General features: G+C 36.1%; 1 protein-coding gene across 2 annotated transcripts in view; it reads left to right on the top strand.

The window, feature by feature from the left end:
- myom2a (myomesin 2a) overlaps positions 1-18,084 on the top strand; it is a 52,839-nt gene extending 34,755 nt beyond the window's left edge. For both annotated transcript variants that reach the window (XM_059332073.1, XM_059332066.1), the window contains 22 exons: positions 874-1,048; positions 2,004-2,125; positions 3,185-3,372; positions 3,706-3,832; positions 4,179-4,357; positions 4,993-5,107; positions 5,592-5,751; positions 7,291-7,397; positions 7,485-7,529; positions 7,628-7,764; positions 8,957-9,101; positions 9,350-9,409; positions 10,526-10,593; positions 10,683-10,796; positions 11,670-11,757; positions 11,865-11,903; positions 12,248-12,353; positions 13,783-13,946; positions 14,302-14,338; positions 14,421-14,443; positions 15,145-15,200; positions 16,617-18,084. In XM_059332073.1, the coding sequence (XP_059188056.1) occupies positions 874-1,048; positions 2,004-2,125; positions 3,185-3,372; positions 3,706-3,832; positions 4,179-4,357; positions 4,993-5,107; positions 5,592-5,751; positions 7,291-7,397; positions 7,485-7,529; positions 7,628-7,764; positions 8,957-9,101; positions 9,350-9,409; positions 10,526-10,593; positions 10,683-10,796; positions 11,670-11,757; positions 11,865-11,903; positions 12,248-12,353; positions 13,783-13,946; positions 14,302-14,338; positions 14,421-14,443; positions 15,145-15,200; positions 16,617-17,135 (2,774 nt within the window). In that variant the 3' untranslated portion in view covers positions 17,136-18,084. The remainder of the gene's footprint in view (positions 1-873; positions 1,049-2,003; positions 2,126-3,184; positions 3,373-3,705; positions 3,833-4,178; positions 4,358-4,992; positions 5,108-5,591; positions 5,752-7,290; positions 7,398-7,484; positions 7,530-7,627; positions 7,765-8,956; positions 9,102-9,349; positions 9,410-10,525; positions 10,594-10,682; positions 10,797-11,669; positions 11,758-11,864; positions 11,904-12,247; positions 12,354-13,782; positions 13,947-14,301; positions 14,339-14,420; positions 14,444-15,144; positions 15,201-16,616) is intronic.
- Positions 18,085-20,181: the final 2,097 nt, after the last annotated feature.

Below are 20,181 nucleotides of genomic sequence, written 5' to 3'. Positions count from 1 at the left end.
TGATGAGCAGAGCACACTGGAAATGTAATAGTTGTGCACAGTTCTTTAAATGTGACCTATTAAATGTAGAGAGATCGGCAGAAAGGCTTGATCATGCAATAGAAGTTCCACAGGATCTTTAAAATAAACCCCACATGTTGTTTCACAAGCTTTAAAATTCACCATGTTTGTTCATGTAATTTGCACTCTTTGCATGATGCACAAGTTTATTTTGCAACAATATGTGGCGGACATAAAATCTGCAGATCAGACCTGCAGTAAGTCATTTTTATAGATAGTTGCTGTCCCGGTGGTTCATTGCTACCAGAAGGTGAAGATGCTAAATTTTTTAAATAAGTCGGGTAATGAATCCCTGGGAGTGACAGCTGATCTGAATCACCTTCATGTGGTAAATTATCAATTTCTGGTAGATGTTCATGGATTTCTTTACTTGTTTTGGGGAGATTGGCATACATTTTCATAATCTTTCTTCTTAAAAAGCTGAAACACAGTGCTGCTGTTATCTGTAAATATTCTGAGCTAAATACACAGCTACTAATTGACATTTTTCTGAAAATAAAACTTTATTTGCAACAACCGAACCTCCTATGAGTCTTTGGTTATGTTGCTGTTATTGAATGCTAACAAAACATAATTTTATCTTCCTTAAAATGCAGAGGACAAATGTTCCTCGCCAGTTCAACTTTTTTTAGAAAGAGCAGAGAAAGAAACCCTGCATAAAAAACAACTGACAAGCAGAATATTTGTCAGGTTAAAAAGGGCTTAAAAGAAATGGTAATTCCTCAGTGTTGATCCATATACCTCTATGTGAAGCCAATAACTTAAGTTATAGAAAAATCACTAGTATTTAACAATATCTTTCTCCCTGACCAGGCGTCCCCTCTGCTCCCGGTATGGTCATCGCCACCAGGAACACCAAGTCGTCCGTGTTTGTGCAGTGGGACGCTCCCAAACTTCTGAAGAACCTGATGGGATATTACATCGACGGCCGCGTCGTCGGATCCAAGGAGTGGTTCCCCTGCAACCACAAACCCTTTAAACACTCCAGGTGAGGCTGCAGGACCTGCAGAGTCCTGAACAGAGAGCTTTCAGGAGATCTGTCATCTCAAGACGCTAAATTCAAAATGAAAGAAGAAAAAAAAGTTGTGAATCTTAAATTGTAACTTGATGCATTCTCTAAGCTATCGTTCAACATACTTTTTTCTAAGTAAACAATTTATTTTTTTGTCATGTAGGAGTATTTTGGCTATTAGAAACTGCAGAAAAACTACAGAAAAACTTTTGTTCATGATGCCAAATATTTGTTTCACACTACAGTTGCAGACTAAATAGCAAATGTTAGTATGGAATTTCAGATGCAGCAATAGTTCAGCAATAACCTCAACCATCATTAACATTTTCTGCATACCTCACATAGGATCAGGGACTTTGGCTTCCATTCATTCTTGTTTACAGTGTTTTAAATCAAGTGTGTCGTAGCTGTAGCTACTTGCAGATTGATAAAGCTTTTGCATTATTTGCAACTCTGCAGTTTAAGTAAAAAAACAGTATTTATTTTATATAAATAACGCCCTCAAGCTGATCTACCATGAATTTTTTTTCCTCAATGTTGCACCCATGAATCTCTAGAATCTCTCAGATATGTTTTGGAGATTCTTGGACAAAAGACATTGGTGAAACACACCATTTTTTTCTGCATGGTACTAATTTGGAATTATAATGATCTATATGACCCACCTATAAATATGTTATGTACTAAAATACAGTGGTGGAAAAAGTATTAAGATTCTTTACTCCACTACAAGTAAAATATCCGATATTCAACACCTTTCTTCAGTAAAATTACAGTATTAGCAGCTAAATGTACTTAAAGTATCAATTACTGTTAAGGTAGGGTTCATTTTAATTAACTAACTGTTATGTGGTTATAACAGTTGAAAGCATCTTTTGTTTGTATTTAATTGAGTGAAAGTGAATTAAATGAAATTAAATGTGTGTGTCAGGTTTGTGGTCCACGGTCTGATCCCAGGAGAGAGCTACACGTTCCGCGTCCAAGCCGTCAACGTGTTCGGCCTCAGTGAGGAGTCTCAGGAGTCCTCCCCCATCGCCGTGGAGCCAGCCCTCGGTAAGAGCTGCACCATGTTTATATTAAACTCTCTTAAAATATAGGAAAAGTGCTTAAAACTGTGACAAATACATCTGGTAATGTGTAAAGAAAATGTTGGATCCAGAACGAGGTGATGTTTCACCACAGGGTCAGAAATGTGATAAAAGTTTGATGTTCAGTTTGGTTTATTTCATTATTCTGACCAGGCAGGGGGGCGGATTATGGTATGTATGAAATGTTGATTTTGTCCCATTTGAATCACCCACCGCTCGCACTTTGTCCACTCTCACTTTGCATTATGTGTTTAAATCACAGAACTGCACATTTGCAACACAAAATTCACTGCTTGGTGCCAGAAAGATCGCAATGTAACACTAAAACTACTGTACACTTATTTACCTAGGTGTGTTTTTTAAATTACACTGTATTTTTGTGATAATCGACACCATTAAAAAACATTTATTTTCCCTGTATTTTTTTACAGGGTTTTTCCTGTGTGTGTTCTACATTAAGTGCAAATGCCATAAGCAAAGTAAATTTGTTTTATTACAAATATTGACCATTACATAAAAGTTGAAATCTGTAAATTAATATAATGGATTTTTTTTTTAATTTTAGAGGGTTTTTTTACAATATTATTAAAATGCTTTAAGGTCTTATTGTTAAATTACAGGGAATTATATGTAAAATAAAAAAATACACAATGTAAAATTAAGGCAACTTTCTGTTTTTTTACAGTGAAACTTTAAATTTAATGTAAAAAAAAATGTAAAAAGAAATTGTAAAAGAAAAAAAAGTGTTATTCTACAGATAAACGTTTGTTTATACATATATATCTTAAATGTATATTATCTGTATTTTTAAAGAAATAAAACTTTTTTTTTTGTATAGTTAATAAAGTTTATTAATATAAATAATATAAATTAGTAATATAATTAAATAAGTTAATAAATACATGAAGAGCCGACACAGCTCACAGTGAAGTTAAGAAGATAAAATACTTTTTACAACTCTGTATAAAGGTTCCAGTTAAGTATCTAGGATGCATATTAAACATTAAATATTTTTCTGTTGCAGCAACTCCCAGCGCTCCCTTCGGCATCACCATGCTGAGCTCTGACGGCGCCTCCATCACTTTGGCCTGGAAGAAACCCAAACACCACGGCGGCTCCAAGGTCAACGCCTACTACATCGACAAGAGGGACGCTGACACTTTGGCCTGGAAGGAGTTCAACCTGACGGCCGTCACGGAGAGAATGTGCACTGTGAGTGGCAGCAATTAGGCTCAACATTACACAATAATAAAAGTAATAGATGTGGGTTGGTTTAAACTTAAACTTTTAAAACTTTTTACATATTTGCTTGTTTGTTTTAGACTGTTTTCATCAGCAAAAGTAATCCCCAGGAATAAATATTAAGTGAATTAGTGATTAACTTGAATATTTCTATTTTATGCAACTTTATATTTTTGCTCCACTACATCTCAAACGTAAATATTGCGCTTTTTTTCAGTACTTTTACTTGAGTTAGGATCTGGATACTCCTTACACCACGAGTATCCGACCAGATATTCATCGAGTCTCTCTTTGTCTCTTCAGGTCGACAATCTGAAGGACGGAACCTTCTACGAGTTCAAGGTCCAGGCCGCCAACATGGCCGGCGTCGGCCTGCCCTCAGCTCCCAGCTACCCCATGAAGTGTGAAGCTTGGACCATGGAAGAGCCAGGTGGGAGAACAGTCACTGCTTCTCTAATGATATGATACTGACATCTGTCTTTCCTCCTGTATCCTGCTGATGATATTAAAGGTCTTCCGGGTGTGCCTATTGTTGTGATAATAGCCCAAGTTCCCCTGATTTTAATGTGAATAAGTAGAATCTGTATTTTGACAATCATAGCAGTGAATGAACCTCCAACAGAAGTCAGAACAAGAACTTTACCTGAATGTTTAACCTGTATCACTGCAAACGAACCTACAGAGAAAACTAAGGCACAGTTCTTTTCTCACATTTTTTCATATATATACATATATTATATTTCTCATGTTTTCGTTTGATGCTATCTTCCCTCCAGGGCCAGCTTACGACCTGGGCTTCAGTGAGGTGAGAAGTCACTCCCTGGTCCTCCTGTGGAAGGCTCCAGTCTACGTGGGAGCCAGCTCTGTCACTGGATACCTGGTGGACATGGCCAAAAAGGGCTCCTCTGAGTTTGTTACCCTGACTGAGGAAGCTGTGAGCCACCGTTACCTGCAGGTAGGATACAACAAGAACAACAAGAAACTACAGCATAAAGATGTTTGATAGCAAAGGAAAACGGTAAGGTTTGAATTACAAACTTATGTTTCAGACTGTGATAGGGGTATAAAGGTTCTGGACCAAGACCTAATAACCATGATTTAAGATTTAGTCTTAAATGCTTATTTGTTTTAGTAACATTACCAGTTCTAGTCAATGAAGTCTTTACATTTTAGTCAAACTTTAGTAAAAATGTGTTCTTTCAGTGTTTATTTCGGGAGCTGTTTGGGCTTTAGTCTTAGTCTTTACAAGGAAAAAATCTTAAATACTTTAAAATTAATTTGAGTTATTTTTATCCTTCATAGTTTAGATCTAGTTTTGGTTGAGGACAACTTAAAAAATGTCCAGTTGTAGTTGGTGGAGTCTTCACATTTTAACCAAATTAGTAAAAATGTGTTCTTTCAGTGTTTATTTTGGCAGCTGTTTAAGATTTAGTTTTAGTCTTAAATGGATTTTACATTTAGAAGTTTAGTTTTATGAACCAAACCAAGGCTCAAAAATCAAGGTCTGAATGCTGCATTTGGTAAATAGTTTCACCCCTAATCAGCTGTGTCACCCTGTTGATGTAAATGTGTTTCTGTGGTCTCCTGCAGGTGTCTGGTCTGGAGGAAGGAGAAACCTACGTGTTCAGAGTTCGTTCTGTCAATGCGCAGGGTGTCGGAAAACCTTCCCAGCTGTCTGAGCCGGTCTGTGCCAGAGCTCTTCCAGGTAACAATAACAACTGAACACTGCTCACTTCTACTTATTTAATCTGTGAAACACCTTTTAAACAAACAAAATAACTTTTAGAAGATACAAATGTAACTGCCACTTTATAATGACGACGTAAAAGCATGATTGTGTTAAATTAGTGACTGAAATTGACATATTAACATATTTTAAACAAACAAATTTTGAATATTTAAGATTCACTGACCTAAAGGTACAGAAAGCACAGTTTGAGACCGACATCCCTCCTTAAAAAACTAACAATTAATATTAATAAAAAACTCATAGAGAAAGAGAACTTAAATTTGCCTTGTTACAACAGTATTTGGACCTAAAATGTAACACTGAACTTATTCTCTGTTTGTGACTCCAAATATGATTTTTCACACAGTCCTGTGGCTAAAAAAAGGTTAAGGTGTTCAGAAATAATCTTTTTTCAGAAACATTTTGAAAGTGTAATTTTGCATGTTATTTGTGTTCACAGGCACCAACGAGATTTTGGCGAGTGTGGACGAGGAGACCGGAGACGTCTTCCTGTCTCTGGAGGCATGTGAGATCTCCGAGACTTCCAAGTTTGTGTGGTCGAAGAACTACAAAGTCATCGGGGACTGCCCCAGGGTTTCCGTCACAGACAAGGGCAGAACGTAAGCTCGCTGCGCCGCATTTGTTTCTTTGTAAAGAATAAAATAATCTACAGCCCAGAGACGCTCATGAATACAGCAGAGAAGACGGAGTGTTTCACCCTCCAGGCTTCATCTGGTTTGCTCTCTGTAAGCGTTTCCTTGCTGAACAGGATCAACTTTCTCTGTTTGCTGTTAGAACAAATACGACATTATTTGCTCTTAATGATGTTTAATATCTCAACTCGAGATTCATCAGCATTACCAGGTGTACAGGGTTTTTATGATCAAAAACATTCTGTCAAAGTCATAGAAGTTACTTACTAGAGCTATGGACTTTCCATTCTAGACTTGAGACTTTCCCGCCTAGACTTGAGACTTTCCATTCTGGACTTGGGACTTTCCATTCTAGACTTTGAACTTTCCAGTCTAGACTAGAAACTTTCCATTCTAGACTTTTAACTTACCAGTCTAGACTAGAAACTTTCCATTCTAGACTTGGGACTTTTTAGTTTAGACTAGGGACTTTACATTCTAGACTGGGGATTTTCCATTCTACACTTGGGACTTTCCTGTCTAGACTTGGGACTTCCCAGTCGAAACTTGAGACTTTCCATTCTAGACCTGGGACTTTCCATTTTAGACTTGGGATTTTCCCGTCTAGTCTGGGGACTTTCCATTCTAGACTTGGGACTTTCCCGTCTAGACATTGGACTTTCCCCTCTAGACTTGCGACTTTCCCCTCTAGACTTGGGACATTCCAGTCTAGACTTGAGACTTCCTATTCTCAAAGAGGGACTTTCCAGTCTATACTAGGGACTTTCCATTCTAGACGAGGGTCTCTCAATTCTAGACTTGGGACTTTCCATTCAAGACTAGCGACTTTCCATTCTAGACTAGGAAATTTCCATTCTAGACTTGGAACTTTCCATTCTAGACTATGAACGTTCCATTCTAGACTTGGGACTTTTCAGTTTAGACGAGGAACTTTCCATTCTAGACTACGGACTTTCCATTCGAGACTTGGAAATTTCCAGTCTAGACAAGGGACTTTCCAGTATAGACTAGGGACTTTCCTGTCTAGACATTGGACTTTCCTGTCTAGACTTGGGACTTGATTTTCCCATCTAGACATGGGACTTTCCATTCTAGACTTGAGACTTTCCTGTCTAGACTTGAGACTATCCTGTCTAGACTTGGGACTATCCTGTCTAGACGTTGGGACTTTCCACTCCAGACTTGGGACTTTCCTGTCTAGACTTGGGACTATCCTCTCTAGACGTTGGGACTTTCCACTCCAGACTTGGGACTTTCCAGTCTAGACTTGGGACTATCCTGTCTAGACATTGGGACTTTCCACTCCAGACTTGGGACTTTCCAGTCTAGACTTAGGATTTTTGTGTCTAGACCTTTGTATTAAAGTTTTTAATTTATTTTTATTTCTCTGTAAAACAGCAGCTGGCAGCTTTTCAAACGTAATTAGTTTTTCTCCAACAGGATCGTTGGATTTGACTGTGTTAACCTGAAAATATAATTAATAGTTGCTGTGTTTTTTTTCTTCAGCTCCAGACTGACTTTCACCAACCCCGATAAAGACGATCTGGGTAGATACTCTGTGGTCGTCACTGACACAGATGGAGTCTCTGCCAGCCACACTCTGACTGAGGACGGTAGGTCCTTGAGTTATGAACAGAGTCTTTTTTGGCCTTCTTGTTGTGGTTTGTTTGTTTCTCATGTTTCTTGCATCCTCTCTGCAGCCCTGAACACCATGTTGGAGCTCAGCTATGCCATCAGACATCCAAGTGAGTACTGTGCATTAGCAGCAAACCGCTCATATATAGATAAATGATCACTGTTTTCCTCAGGGTCTTATCTGTGTGTATCTTTTCTTTCTGTGCAGTTGTTCCTCTGAAACACGGTCTGAACTACGAGATTTTGGAGAAGGGTCACGTGCGCTTCTGGGTGCAGGCCGTCAAACTGTCCCCGTCCGTATCCTACAGGTTCATCGTTAACGACAAGGAGGTCAAAACTGGAGAGGTGACGCTACTTAACATTCATAAAATCTGACTGAAATGTCAAATCAAGTTTCTTTATATAGCACATTTAAAAACAACCGGAGTTGACCTAAGTGCTCTACAAGTTAAAGTCAAGGGCAGAGCATTAGGATAGATAGTAAAAAAAAAAAAAGAAATTAAAATTTGAAAATATAAGGGAATTAAAAATAATCTAAAACATAATTAAAAAAAACCCAATACAAGTATTAAAATATTTAAAACCAATAAAAACAACCCAAGGCCATTGAAAACATATACATCTTAAGATAACATAAGATAAACCTTTATTAGTCCCACGGTCAGAAAATTGCACAGTTACAGCAGCAAGTGGATAGAAGAGAGAAGTGGAATTATAAATATATGTATAAAAATATTTATAAATATAAAGGGTAGTGTAAAAATAGCATAAATATAGAATAAATATAAAATAAACAAGGGGTAGAATAGAACAACATCAACAATTAAAATTAAAAACTTATGTACAAATGGTCTTAAATGTTGTCTTAAAAGTGTACAACTTTTATATACAATTTTGGGGAACTTGCACATCAAAAACATTTAAATATATAAATACTTAATCAATAAATAAATAAGTAATGGAATGAGAGACACATGCATGTTCTAAATAATTTGAAAATGATTCCCCAACTTTGTTTGAGCTGAAATCTGACACACGATCTGTTATTGTCAAGTTGCCATCAAGGAAACCAAACAAACACCAAACACATGCACCATCCAACCTGTCAAACAGCTCTAATGCCACTTTTAACCCTCAGGTTTCTCTTAAATTAAATACCTGAGGGTGATTATATGACTCAACCAACTGTATGTGTTTGAATAGTTACCTTTTCTGTGATTTTTTTTTAAATTTCCACTGCACATATCTAAAAATGTAGAGAAAAGATTAAAATGCAAACCAAATAGTTGCCCCGCCATCATTTAAAATCAAGTAAAAGCATTGATTGTTATGCATCAAGTCAATGTTTTTTTTTTTGCATATACCTATAAATTACTATTTAAGGCTTTAATATTATAGAATTCCAGCTGTTTCTAATGTGCACTAAAGATATAATCTGTAGTTCAGGTGGGAGATTGATTTTACAGTTGTGACAGAGAAATGTAATGATTTCTTGGTGCATTGTAAATATAAATGGTTTCCTTGTTTTCCCTCTCAGGGAGTCAAGATCAGTCACGACGTGGCCACAGGAATCATCCAGATGACGGTGGAAACTTTCACCAGAGCCAACGAGGGAACCTACACCGTCCAGATCCACGACGGCAAGGCCAAAACCCAGAGCTCCCTTGTCCTGGTGGGAGACGGTGAGGCTTTATGTACCTGCATAGAACTGCAACAAGTAGCTGATGTATTTTATTACAATATTATTTATCAGATATACATTATGGTAAAGTATGTGAGAAAGGAATTTATGTATGATTTATATGGGAATATTAATCAGAGAGACAAATTAGACAGACTTTTAGATGAGTAGATGTTGCTGTTACTAATTCAAATATCTAAGTGCTTCTTCTGCCACTGAACTGATTTATTGATCATAACCCTGTTTCAGTGTTCAAAGTTGCTCTGAGGGAGGCCGAGTTTCAGAGGAAAGAGCACATCAGGAAACAAGGTACTGACACACAAACGACCTGGAAACACTTCACCAAGGCTGCTGTTATGTTTTCACTCACACACTCACTCACTTAAACAAAAGTTGTGTTTCTAAGAGTAAGTCATTCAAGTTACAGAACTTTTCAGTGTCGTTTGTTTCCCAGCAGGATTTTATTGAATGGTTTGTCATATTTATATATATTTATTTATCTAATGAGGAAGAAGTCACATTTAAATTGAGATCTTGCTGACAAGTGAGACCTGAGTACAGAGAAAATAAACAAATAAATAAGTAGATAAATAAATAAATAAATAAATAAAGCTAATGGCATAGATATACAGTAATAAAATAACAAAGATTTACATATATTAGACAGCATGACAAATTATAAATAATTGCTTCCTTCAATAGCAATATGAATAAAAATACATGCGTATTATTTAAAACAGTAACACCTAAAGTCAATAGAAACCCTGAGCATATTTTTGAATTACCCTATTGAGCATATTACAAACAAATGGGGCATGCTTTCTAAATGCTGTCTTTCCAGGATAAGCATTTACTGTATAAAAATCCATAATCAAAGACAGAGAGAAAGGTCATTTCCACAATCTTTTTCCTGCAATAAAACGGGAAACCGTTTGCTATTTCTGTACAAAAACAATAAATTGTAGCCTTAATTGTGACTTAAGTTGTCTGCATGGGTTTTAAAAGTAAATGTATCATCAATCCAGATGCACTTTAAGACTGAGGGATACTTTCATTAGTTCTAGAGAAAAACATAAACTTTGTTTTTATCTGAATTTCAAATGAGTTAAATAGTTGAAAAAAGTCAGACTACAGGGTATTAAAAACATTGCAGATTATTGATGGCTGCTGAAGACTTTAGAGGTAGAATTTTATAAAATAATATATAATCTGCATAGAAATGTATAAATTACATGCACTGATGACAATGCCAACAATATTAATATAAACATGAAATAAAAGTGTGTCAATATTAATGATTAATATTATTTAAAAGGACACATTCAGGGGGATTATACAGCCTTGGCAGAATATTTTTGATCCTTTTTGTTTTTATTTACTGTAACTATCTATATTCTTGAACTGATGTAATTGTATTCCCTTCAGGTCCTCATTTCTCTGAGTATCTGTACTTCACTGTCACTGAGGATTGCACTGTCATGCTCGCCTGCAAGGTAACAAATAAATCACTCTCATTCAAGTTATTTCTCTCAATTACATGAATGAATCCTTGTGTCACACCTTTTGTTATATTGTGTCTTAGGTGGCTAATGTGAAGAAGGAGACGTCCTTCCACTGGTACAAAGAGGACGATGAGATCGTTCCAGAAACTCCTCCAAATGTCCTCTCCGGAGCCTGCGCTCTCCCCATCCCTCTGGTACCTGCTGCAGCAGAACACAGTCACTATCACTCTATATATCTCACTGTATTTATATATATATATATATATATATATATATATATACACACCTTATTGTATATATTCAATTTGTTCTATATAATCTGGACATTACTTTGCACTTGCAGTAGCTGCTTTTTGCACTTCTGTTTAGATGCTAAATTGTGCTTCATTCTCTCAGTACTTTTACACATTTAAATATAATGTATAATAATGTTTAAAAAAATGTTTAAAAAATCACAAATTATGCATGCGGTGCTGGAAGTTTGTTTACTTGTTCATTGGTTGATACAAAATATTAATCATAATATATTCTTAAACACTTACTGCATTTAGCATAGGATATAGTTGATTGCAGGTGATTTGCATTTAATTAAATCAGAAGAAATGGAAAAGTTCTTTCTCTATATGAAGTCTTACTTTATTAGTCCTGCAACATGGATATGTTTAATTGTCGCAGCAGCAAAAATAGAAATAAGCATAAATAAAATAAGAATAAATAGTAAACATGCAATATAAACAAGAAGAGATTATTAACAGCTATTTGTTAAGATTAAAATGTCAAGTTTTCGACAAAACTGAAAAACATATATATTAAGATTTAGGCACTGTCTTGAACCAGCAGGGATTTGTTTCTCTGTGTTCATGTGATGGATAAAGCTCTACAGATGATGCACGTTCACCTGGGAAAATAAACAATATATGCAATATATGAATCCCATAAAATAAAACATAAAAACAAACTGAGCTGTCATGGAAACCAAGTTTGCATGTGTTTGAAAATGTTCTGATATTTTAATGTTATTGCTGCTTATTGCTACTTGTTGATGCAGTAATCTTTGTTTGTTCCAGTTCTCCAGAAAGGATCAGGGCGTCTTCAAGGCCGTGCTGAGTGACGACAGAGGAAAGGACACGTCTGCCTTCGACATCTCAGGAAAAGGTTCGTTCTCATTGTTCAGAAAGAACTCATTTAGTTTGACGTTAATTATTATTCATGTAAACATGCTTTAAGGTGTTTTGTGTCTGTCGTTTTTTTTTTACTTGCAGTGTTTGATGACATCATCAATGCCCTCGCCCAGAATGCTGGTGAGTTCGGTCAGCTGACTCGTATAAATTACAAAAACACTCCAAGTTTAACTTATTTTAACTCGCATAAAACTTTCAAAAGACAAAGTTACATCTTACAACAAAGTACATAATTTCCTCTGACTGTGTGTGTGTGTGTGTGTGTGCGTGCGTGCGTGCGTGCGTGTGCGTGTGCGTGTGTGTTTTAAAGCTGCGAGGCCTGGAAATGGGAATGGAAAAAAACCTAATGCTCCACTTTCCTAATTCGCAAGAAACTGTTTGCAAATCAAATATCTTTGACTCTGGCCCCCGTGACTCTCACCCATACATTAGTAGATTACAATTTGAACTGTTGTGTCTTTCAGGTGCGTCTGCCTCTGAGCTGGTGCTGCAGTGTACACCAGAGGGCATCAGGCTGCAGTGCTACATGAACTACTACACAGAAGAGATGAAGACTGTCTGGAAACACAAGTACAGTAACAGTCATAAAGCATTATTAATGCAGCATAATTCACTATAAATGTCCCTATGTACACTATACATTGTGCAAATGCCATAAAAAAGGTAAATGTATTTTATTACAAATACTTACCATAAAATGCGCTTTGAAATCTTTAAATTAATATAATGGTACATTATAGATTTTTAAATAAAAAATGTAAAACATGGAACTTTAAAAAAAAAAAAAATTATAATAATAATAATAATAAAAGGTAAAAAATTGTGACACTTATTATCATATTAAAGTTAAAAAAAATACTTAAAGTATTTTAAAATTATTTTAATTTTTTTTTAATACAAATATTAATCATACAAAAGACGTTGAAATATGTAAATTAATATAATGAGACATTATGGAATTTTTTATATTAATTATTATTATTATTATTTTGTTTTATTATTCAATATACAGTGAATTCTATGTAAAAAAAAAAAAAATACAAAACATTTACATCACATTTCTAAAAGTAAAATTAAAGCAATTTTGCATTTCTTATCATAAAACTTTAATTTAATGTAAAAAAAAAAACAACTTTAAAAAACGTACCGTCATATTAAAGTGAAAAAAAACTGTATTTAAATAACTTTGCTACAAATATTAACTATGAACTGGATGTTAAAATCTGTAAATTAATATAATTGGACATTATAGATTTTTAAATTATTATTATTATTATTATTATTATTATTATTATTATTATTATTATTATTATTATTATTATTAATTTGCTTAATGGTCTGGAATGTTGAATTACACTGATTTATATGTAAAAATAGAAAAAATACACCTCATATAGCTCAATGTTAAATTAAGGCAACTTACTGTCTCTTTACAGTAAAACTTACAGTAGATTGAATGTAAAAAAAATGGTAACACTTGCTGTCATATTAAAGTAAAAAAAATTACTTTATTTAAATTACTTTACTACAAGTATTAACTATAAAATGGATGTTAAAATCTGAAAATTAATATAATGGGACATTATATAAAAAGTTAAAATAAATAATTTTAAAAATCGGTTTAAAAGTCTGGCAGCAAAGTTGTCAAACTCTTAGCGTCATATTAAAGTAAATGAGAAACTTGAATTATTCTACAGATTTATATCGTTTCATTACAGATATTTTGTATATTTTCCATATTTTTAAAGAATTTATCCGTTGAAAAACTACAGTTGTTTACTGATATTTGATGGTAAGAGTAAAAGTAAAACTTTTGCTGTCAGACTTTCACCATTTTTAAGTTGTTTTTTTCCCAGTGTAGCTCTGTAGCTGAGTTCTTCAGCAGAGACGCTGCTGTTGTTGTGTCTGCTGCGCTGCAGACGTTTCAGTCTTTGATCTCACATCTTTGACATGTGAACTGAAGTGACTCCCGTTGACCTGTGATGTAAAAACCCTACAGGGAGAGTAAGATCGCCTCCTCTGAGAAGATGAGGATCGGAGGCACAGCGGAGATGGCCTGGATGCAGATCTGTGACCCGTCCGACAAGGAGAAGGGAAAATACACCATCGAGATCTCCGACGGTGTGCAGACCCACGCCAGGACCTTCGACCTCTCCGGACAAGGTAAGGAACATACTTTACAACTCTGGAACTATTATTTTAATTCTCTAGAGTCCATTTTGTTTAAATATCTGTTTATTGGTATTTTTAAAGCAAACAAATAGCAAATACTGCATTAAATTTGAATACATGCAGAATACTACATATGAATTATCTATCTATTTATTTTTACAAAAATAAAAGTTTTTATACACAAACACATAGAAAACGGGTCATATGCAGGAAAAAGACAGTATAAATATTGACCAACGTACATCTAGATTTGTTTTTATGTTTTTTTTTGTTATTTATGTATTTTTCTATGTTTTTCTTGTTGCTATAAAACTTTTAAATTAGCTTTTTTCTTTTCTTTTTGCAGCATACACCGATGCCTATGAGGAGTACCTTAGACTCAAGTAAGTAATGTCACACTATAGTTTGTGATGTATCTTTAAACTGTATTTAAATCATATTAATCTTTTTCTTTTATCTTTTTAGGGCAGCTGCATTTGCAGAGAAGAGTGAGTATATCATTATTTATCGTCCTGACTCTGTAAGTGAGACATGATATGGTATGGAAGCCCATTTTTGCCAGTTAAAACATTAAAATTGAAACTTGCCTTTGTTGAGAATTTTTTTTTGCCCATATCAAGTTGAAATTATGGGAAGCAAGGAACTTTAATTAAGTATTTTTTATCTCATAATTTCAACTTTATATCTCATAATTTTTACTTTTTATCTCACAATTTTGCCTTTTTATCTCATAATTTTTACTTTTTATCTCACAATGATGACTTTTTATCTCATAATTATGACTTTTTATCTAAAAAATTCTCAACAAAGCCAAGTTTTCATTTTATTTTTTAAATGGCTGAAATCGCTTCCGTGGACACGTGAGCTTGTCCCTTAAAGGGAAATATTTATGATTTTTTAAATATTATAGATCACGTCATGATGATGCTTTTAAAGACTCCTCAAGCGACATTCTGAACATTTTTAGACAAATGTCGCCTCGCTGAAGGAGTTATTTGCATGCAAAGTACAAATGAATGTAGAAGTTCAAAGAGTTGCAGCTTTACGTTCTGCACGTCTCCAGCTTGTTACACTGAGACGGCTGGAGTCTGACAGTCTCACATGATCTCACAATGCAAACATATTCTCCAGTTCTCTTCTTTTATAGTCGGATCAGAGGTTTAATGTGTGTGTTGTCCTCTCTTCTCAGACCGTGGCAGAGTGGTCGGCGGTCTGCCTGACGTCGTCACTATTATGGAACAGAAGGTGAGGATGTGTTAATTATATGGAAGATGACATGGGGTTTTTTTCATTCATTTTACGGGGTTTCGTTTGCATCATTAAAGCAAGCAGTAATAAGAGGGTCGAGGAGCTGCACCACCCCAGCTGCATTCCAATATGAAGCAAGAGCTGAAACAAAAAGGAAAAATTTGCTCTAAGGGCTGTCACATGCTTTTATTTTGTATCAAGTCATGCAAATACTTTAGGTTTTATAGGTTTACCTTTTTTTTCAATTTGACAAAATAGTGTCAACTCAAGGTCAGTGTTGGAGTTCTCAGATTAGTTTTTTGTGTAACAAGTGATGTAACACATTAGTTTTGCAATTCAAGGAATCAGTTATTTTCTGAAGTTAAAGATAAAGATTAACTACTTTATTAATCCCACAATAGAGACATTCACACTCTGCATTTAACCCATCCTTTTAACACACAAGTGAACACACCTTGCTAAGGAGCAGTGGGTAGCTGCATTTCAGCGCACCCAGGAAGCTGCATGGGAGGGTTTGGTGCCTTGCTCAAGGGCACTTCAGTCCTTGACCTGTCAGTCCTGGGATTCAAACCGGAGAAAAAACGATTTATATTATGCACTTCCAAAAGAAGTCATGAAAATATGAGAATAAAATCGAAATACACTGCTGAGGAAAAAAAGGTAGAAATGGCGAGAATAAAGTATCTATTAGCCTTTAATGATTATCAGTTGTAGACGAGGCTCTGCAACGGCGTTATCTAATATATTCAGTAGCAGATGTAAAGTAGGCTGCACGCTCTCTTGACTAAAAAAACCAACATGTGCAAGAGCCGTTTCAATTTTTTGATGCAAAAGTACTCTTAACCAGTTTTTTTAAAAGTAATGTTATGCAACACTGCTCAAGGTCCATTAGGTAGCTTTATCAGAGGTCTAAACTACAACACAAAGTCCTGACTAAATGCACTAAATGTCGGTCAGCTGTCATGGATCAGTAGCTTTGATGATTTTTCAATGCACAGACCTTTCATCTGTGTTGGCATAACAAATAAGCAACAAAATTGTTTGATTTTTATCTTGAAAATCCAACCAAAGGTCTACTTACTATCTGATCCCAAGACAAACTGCTTTTTCCAAGGACAAGAATAAATGTTTCTGCTCATTTCCTTCATGATCTAAATTATTTTTTGAGGCTTTAAGACTTGAAAGACATTTGCAAGAAAGAGCAAAGATCTGAAAAAATCAGCCCTTTTGTAGCCGAAAGATATATTTGTCTCAGATTTATCTTTTGACCCTTTGGAATCCTGATCCCCACATTGGGAGCCAGTACTATGGGGATAAGTATGTTTATTATAGTTTTTGTTTTTTGGTACAGAACTTAGACAAATGTAGATGTTGAATATCTGTTAAACTGAGCTGACTCTCGACCCTCTCCAGTCTCTGAGCCTGACCTGCACCGTGTGGGGCGAGCCGACCCCCGAGGTCTCCTGGTTCAAGAACGAGCAGGAAGTCTCCTCCAGCGAGCACACCAAGGTCACGTTCGAGGGCGGCAAGTTCGCCAGCATGGTCATCAACAAGGTCACCCCCGACGACTCCGGCAAGTACAGCATCAACGTGCGGAACAAGTACGGCGGCGAGTTCGTTGAGATCACCGTCAGCGTCTACAGGCACGGCGAGCAGATCCCCGAGCCCAAACTGGGACAGCCCAAGACGGCCGCCTCCACGCCTGTGCCGCCAAAGTCCCCTGCCCCCCCGTCCAAGACCCCGACCCCGGTCCCCTCCAAGTCCCAGACCCCGATGTCCATGAAGAGCCCGACTCCAGCCTCCACCCCCGCCTCCACCCCGGTCCCCAAGTCTCCAACCCCGACCCCCAAGTCTCCAACTCCCCAATCCCGCGGCGCCAAGTCGCCCACCCCACCCAGGTTCATGAAGTCTCCGACCCCACCGAGGAAGTAAAACCGGTGGTGACGTCTGAGGGGGAAACGTTTGCTGTCTGCTGATTTAAAACGTTATTGTGTGAAACAGCAAGGTGTTAGAGTTTATGTAGATGATGTTAAAAGTCCACGACCACTTCCAGAGAACGACTTCTAACCAGTCTGACGGTTCTCCATCATTTCTGAGAACTAGTTCATACTGAGGGACTTCTACAGCGGCTACACTAGATTTCATTTTCAGTATTATTCAACAGGCCACTTTGCTTTTGACAGGCGTAAAAAATAAGAAAAATATGACAAAAATTAAAAAAAAAAAAAACAGGGTAGATGTTCGTGTTTAATGTTATAAAAGCTGCACCTTCCACTGTCAGTGGAAAGACTTTATACAGGGATAATTCCTGCTTACTACAACTTATTAAAATCATTCATTTCTATCAGAGGGCATGTAAGTCAGACAAACACACAGGTTAAACAAACTTATTTGGAAGGGAAATCAAGGTAAAATTGTCGCCCAGACTGTCCATTGTTTGCAGAAAGTTTCCTGCACACTGAGCGATAATTATTAACATTTTCAGGTGGGATTACTTTGAGTTTTACCTCCAAAAAAATTGTTTAGATGAGGTTTGTTCCCATATTTTAGTAGTTATCATAACCAGTAAAAACGAAGACTAAAACTATAGAAATGAGACTAAAGTTGTGATAAACTGGATTGCTCTTTGACCTGGAGGACCTGGGGGCATGTTGTTGGGTGGGAAATCAACACCAGACACCAGATTATTTTTTGTTTTTCTCTCTAGTGTGGTAGTGTTTTTTTCCTCTTACCAGCAAGTTAATTCACTCCCAGGTATCTTTCATCATTTGGAGATCCTGTGAATAGAAATATTCACTCCTGATCTCTGTCCATCTGTCTGTCACATGTTGTATTTCCCCCTGATGCTTTGTGATGGCAATAAACTTTGCTTATCCACTTATCTGTTTCTCATCTGTCTCTGTGATTCATCTCTTCTCTGACACCGTTTTTCTGCTTTTCCTGTAATAAATGTGTTAGCAGAGTTAAAAAACAACAACTGTGTAATGAAAATTTACATGTATTTCTGAAATAATTTGAACCCTTTAATGCCCTTTAAGGAACATTAACCCACATGCTTTAAATGATAAAAACACAAAATATTAAATATATTTTAAATATATATTAAACTGGAATTTTTTGGGGGGATTATTAGACCCTTGAATACGTCAATAATTAACAACAACATTGTCTTTAATACATTATTCATTTTTGAGTAGTGTGGGTTTATTAAAAAATAGGCCACCTTTCACCCTAGCTGCAAAAAATGTTCAGTTCTAAAGAAGTGCGGTAAAAATATTATATTTTTTTATTTTATTTTTTTCACTTTCAATGCATTAAATCTTTTGACCAACTTCAGTGCTGATCAGAACTATACAATCTACATGTATTTCTTAAATAACTTTAACCCTTTAATGCCCTTTTAAGAATATTAACCCATATGCTTTAAAAGATTCAAACTTCCATTTAATGGTAAATGAACCTGCACTTATAAAGCGCTTTGCGACCACTCAAAGTGCTTTACACTATAGACAGGACTCATTCACACACATATTCATACTGGTGGCAGAGGCTATCCTAAGCGGTGCCACCTGCCACCATTGTGAATTAATTCGCACACCGATGAACGCATAGAAGCAATTTGGGGTTCAGTATCTTGCTCAAGGATACTTTGACATGTAGGCTGCCATGGTCAGGGATCGAACCACCAACCATCACTGGACGAATGCTCTACCAACTGAGCCAGAGTCGACATCTGCAGTTTTGAATGATGTCAGAATACTGTTGGAAGATTTAAATTAGTTTTTGAATTCGTTTTCCACTCAGCTCCAAATTTATTGTAAATCAGAAACAGGTTTGTGTTTAAATCTGCTCACATGTTGATGCAAAGCTTCCAGTTTCTTAAACCAATAATGCTGATTTCTTCTACTCTTATTCAACTCTTGCTCAGGTATTTTTGTGTCTTTCTGCTCTTTCAGTTGTCAGTGGGGTTTTTTTCTGTGAAGAGGACTTTCTACAACCTAAAAGCGTAAAAAAAAACATTCAAACATGCAGAGTAATCCGCTCAGACCTCTGACTGGATATTACAAACTTTTTGTGTGTGTCTGCAGCTCTGAGTAAAGTAGAAAATTTACTCAGTATGCAGAATGACTCCTTTAAAAGTGCATTATTATTATTATTAGAGCATATTTTTGCTGTTTTTATTATTGTCAGTGCTGATTAGTAGATTAGATTAGTAGACTATTACTGCATCATATCATAAATAAGGTTTTTACGTAACTTAAAAAGTTGACTATTTCCATCTGAAAAGTTATGTCTATGTCTATTTAACGTCTATAAAGTTGCATAAAAAGAAAATTCACATGTAAAGTTCAACAATGTCATAGTTATAGTTAAGTAAATATTTGAGTGAATGTACTTAGTTACATTCCACCACTGGTCATGGTTGCACATATCTGAGTTATTTTCTTGTATGTAGTCATGACTTATGACTGGAAACTTTGTCCTTCATTCTCTAAAAAGTTCACAAAAAGGCAGTTTTTAATCCCTTTTCAGTCATCTGCCATTCTTGCAGTTTCCTGATTTATAAGCTGGGATAAGCAGTTTTATTAAAAAGGCAAAATAAAAAGTCAGTCTGTCTTTTGATGCCCATGTTGTGCTGTATCCAGGCTCACAGCTGAACAGGTAAACAAACCTGCTGCTGCTCCTGAAACCCAGGTGAGCTGAGAGGAGGGCGGGGCTTGTTAACAGTCTGAGAGCTGTCAGTGGAGCTGACTGGGCAGGTACGACGAGCTACTGGTTTGTATAGACGGCTCAGATCCACACCTTACTGCGGCTGCTGCTGCACAGACACACAAAGGGAGTTTTTGTTTTTAATGTTTTAAGTTTCAGGACTCTACAGAGGATTCCTGTCCCCAGTCATGAAGTAAGTCTCTTAATTTTATCATGATGTAGAAGTGAGTTTCACCACATGCATTGTACTGTTTACCTACCTGTGGTG

Source organism: Centropristis striata, chromosome 1 (assembly GCF_030273125.1).
Source record: "Centropristis striata isolate RG_2023a ecotype Rhode Island chromosome 1, C.striata_1.0, whole genome shotgun sequence".
Taxonomy (NCBI): Eukaryota; Metazoa; Chordata; class Actinopteri; order Perciformes; family Serranidae; genus Centropristis; species Centropristis striata.
This window is presented reverse-complemented; position numbering and strand designations above follow the sequence as displayed.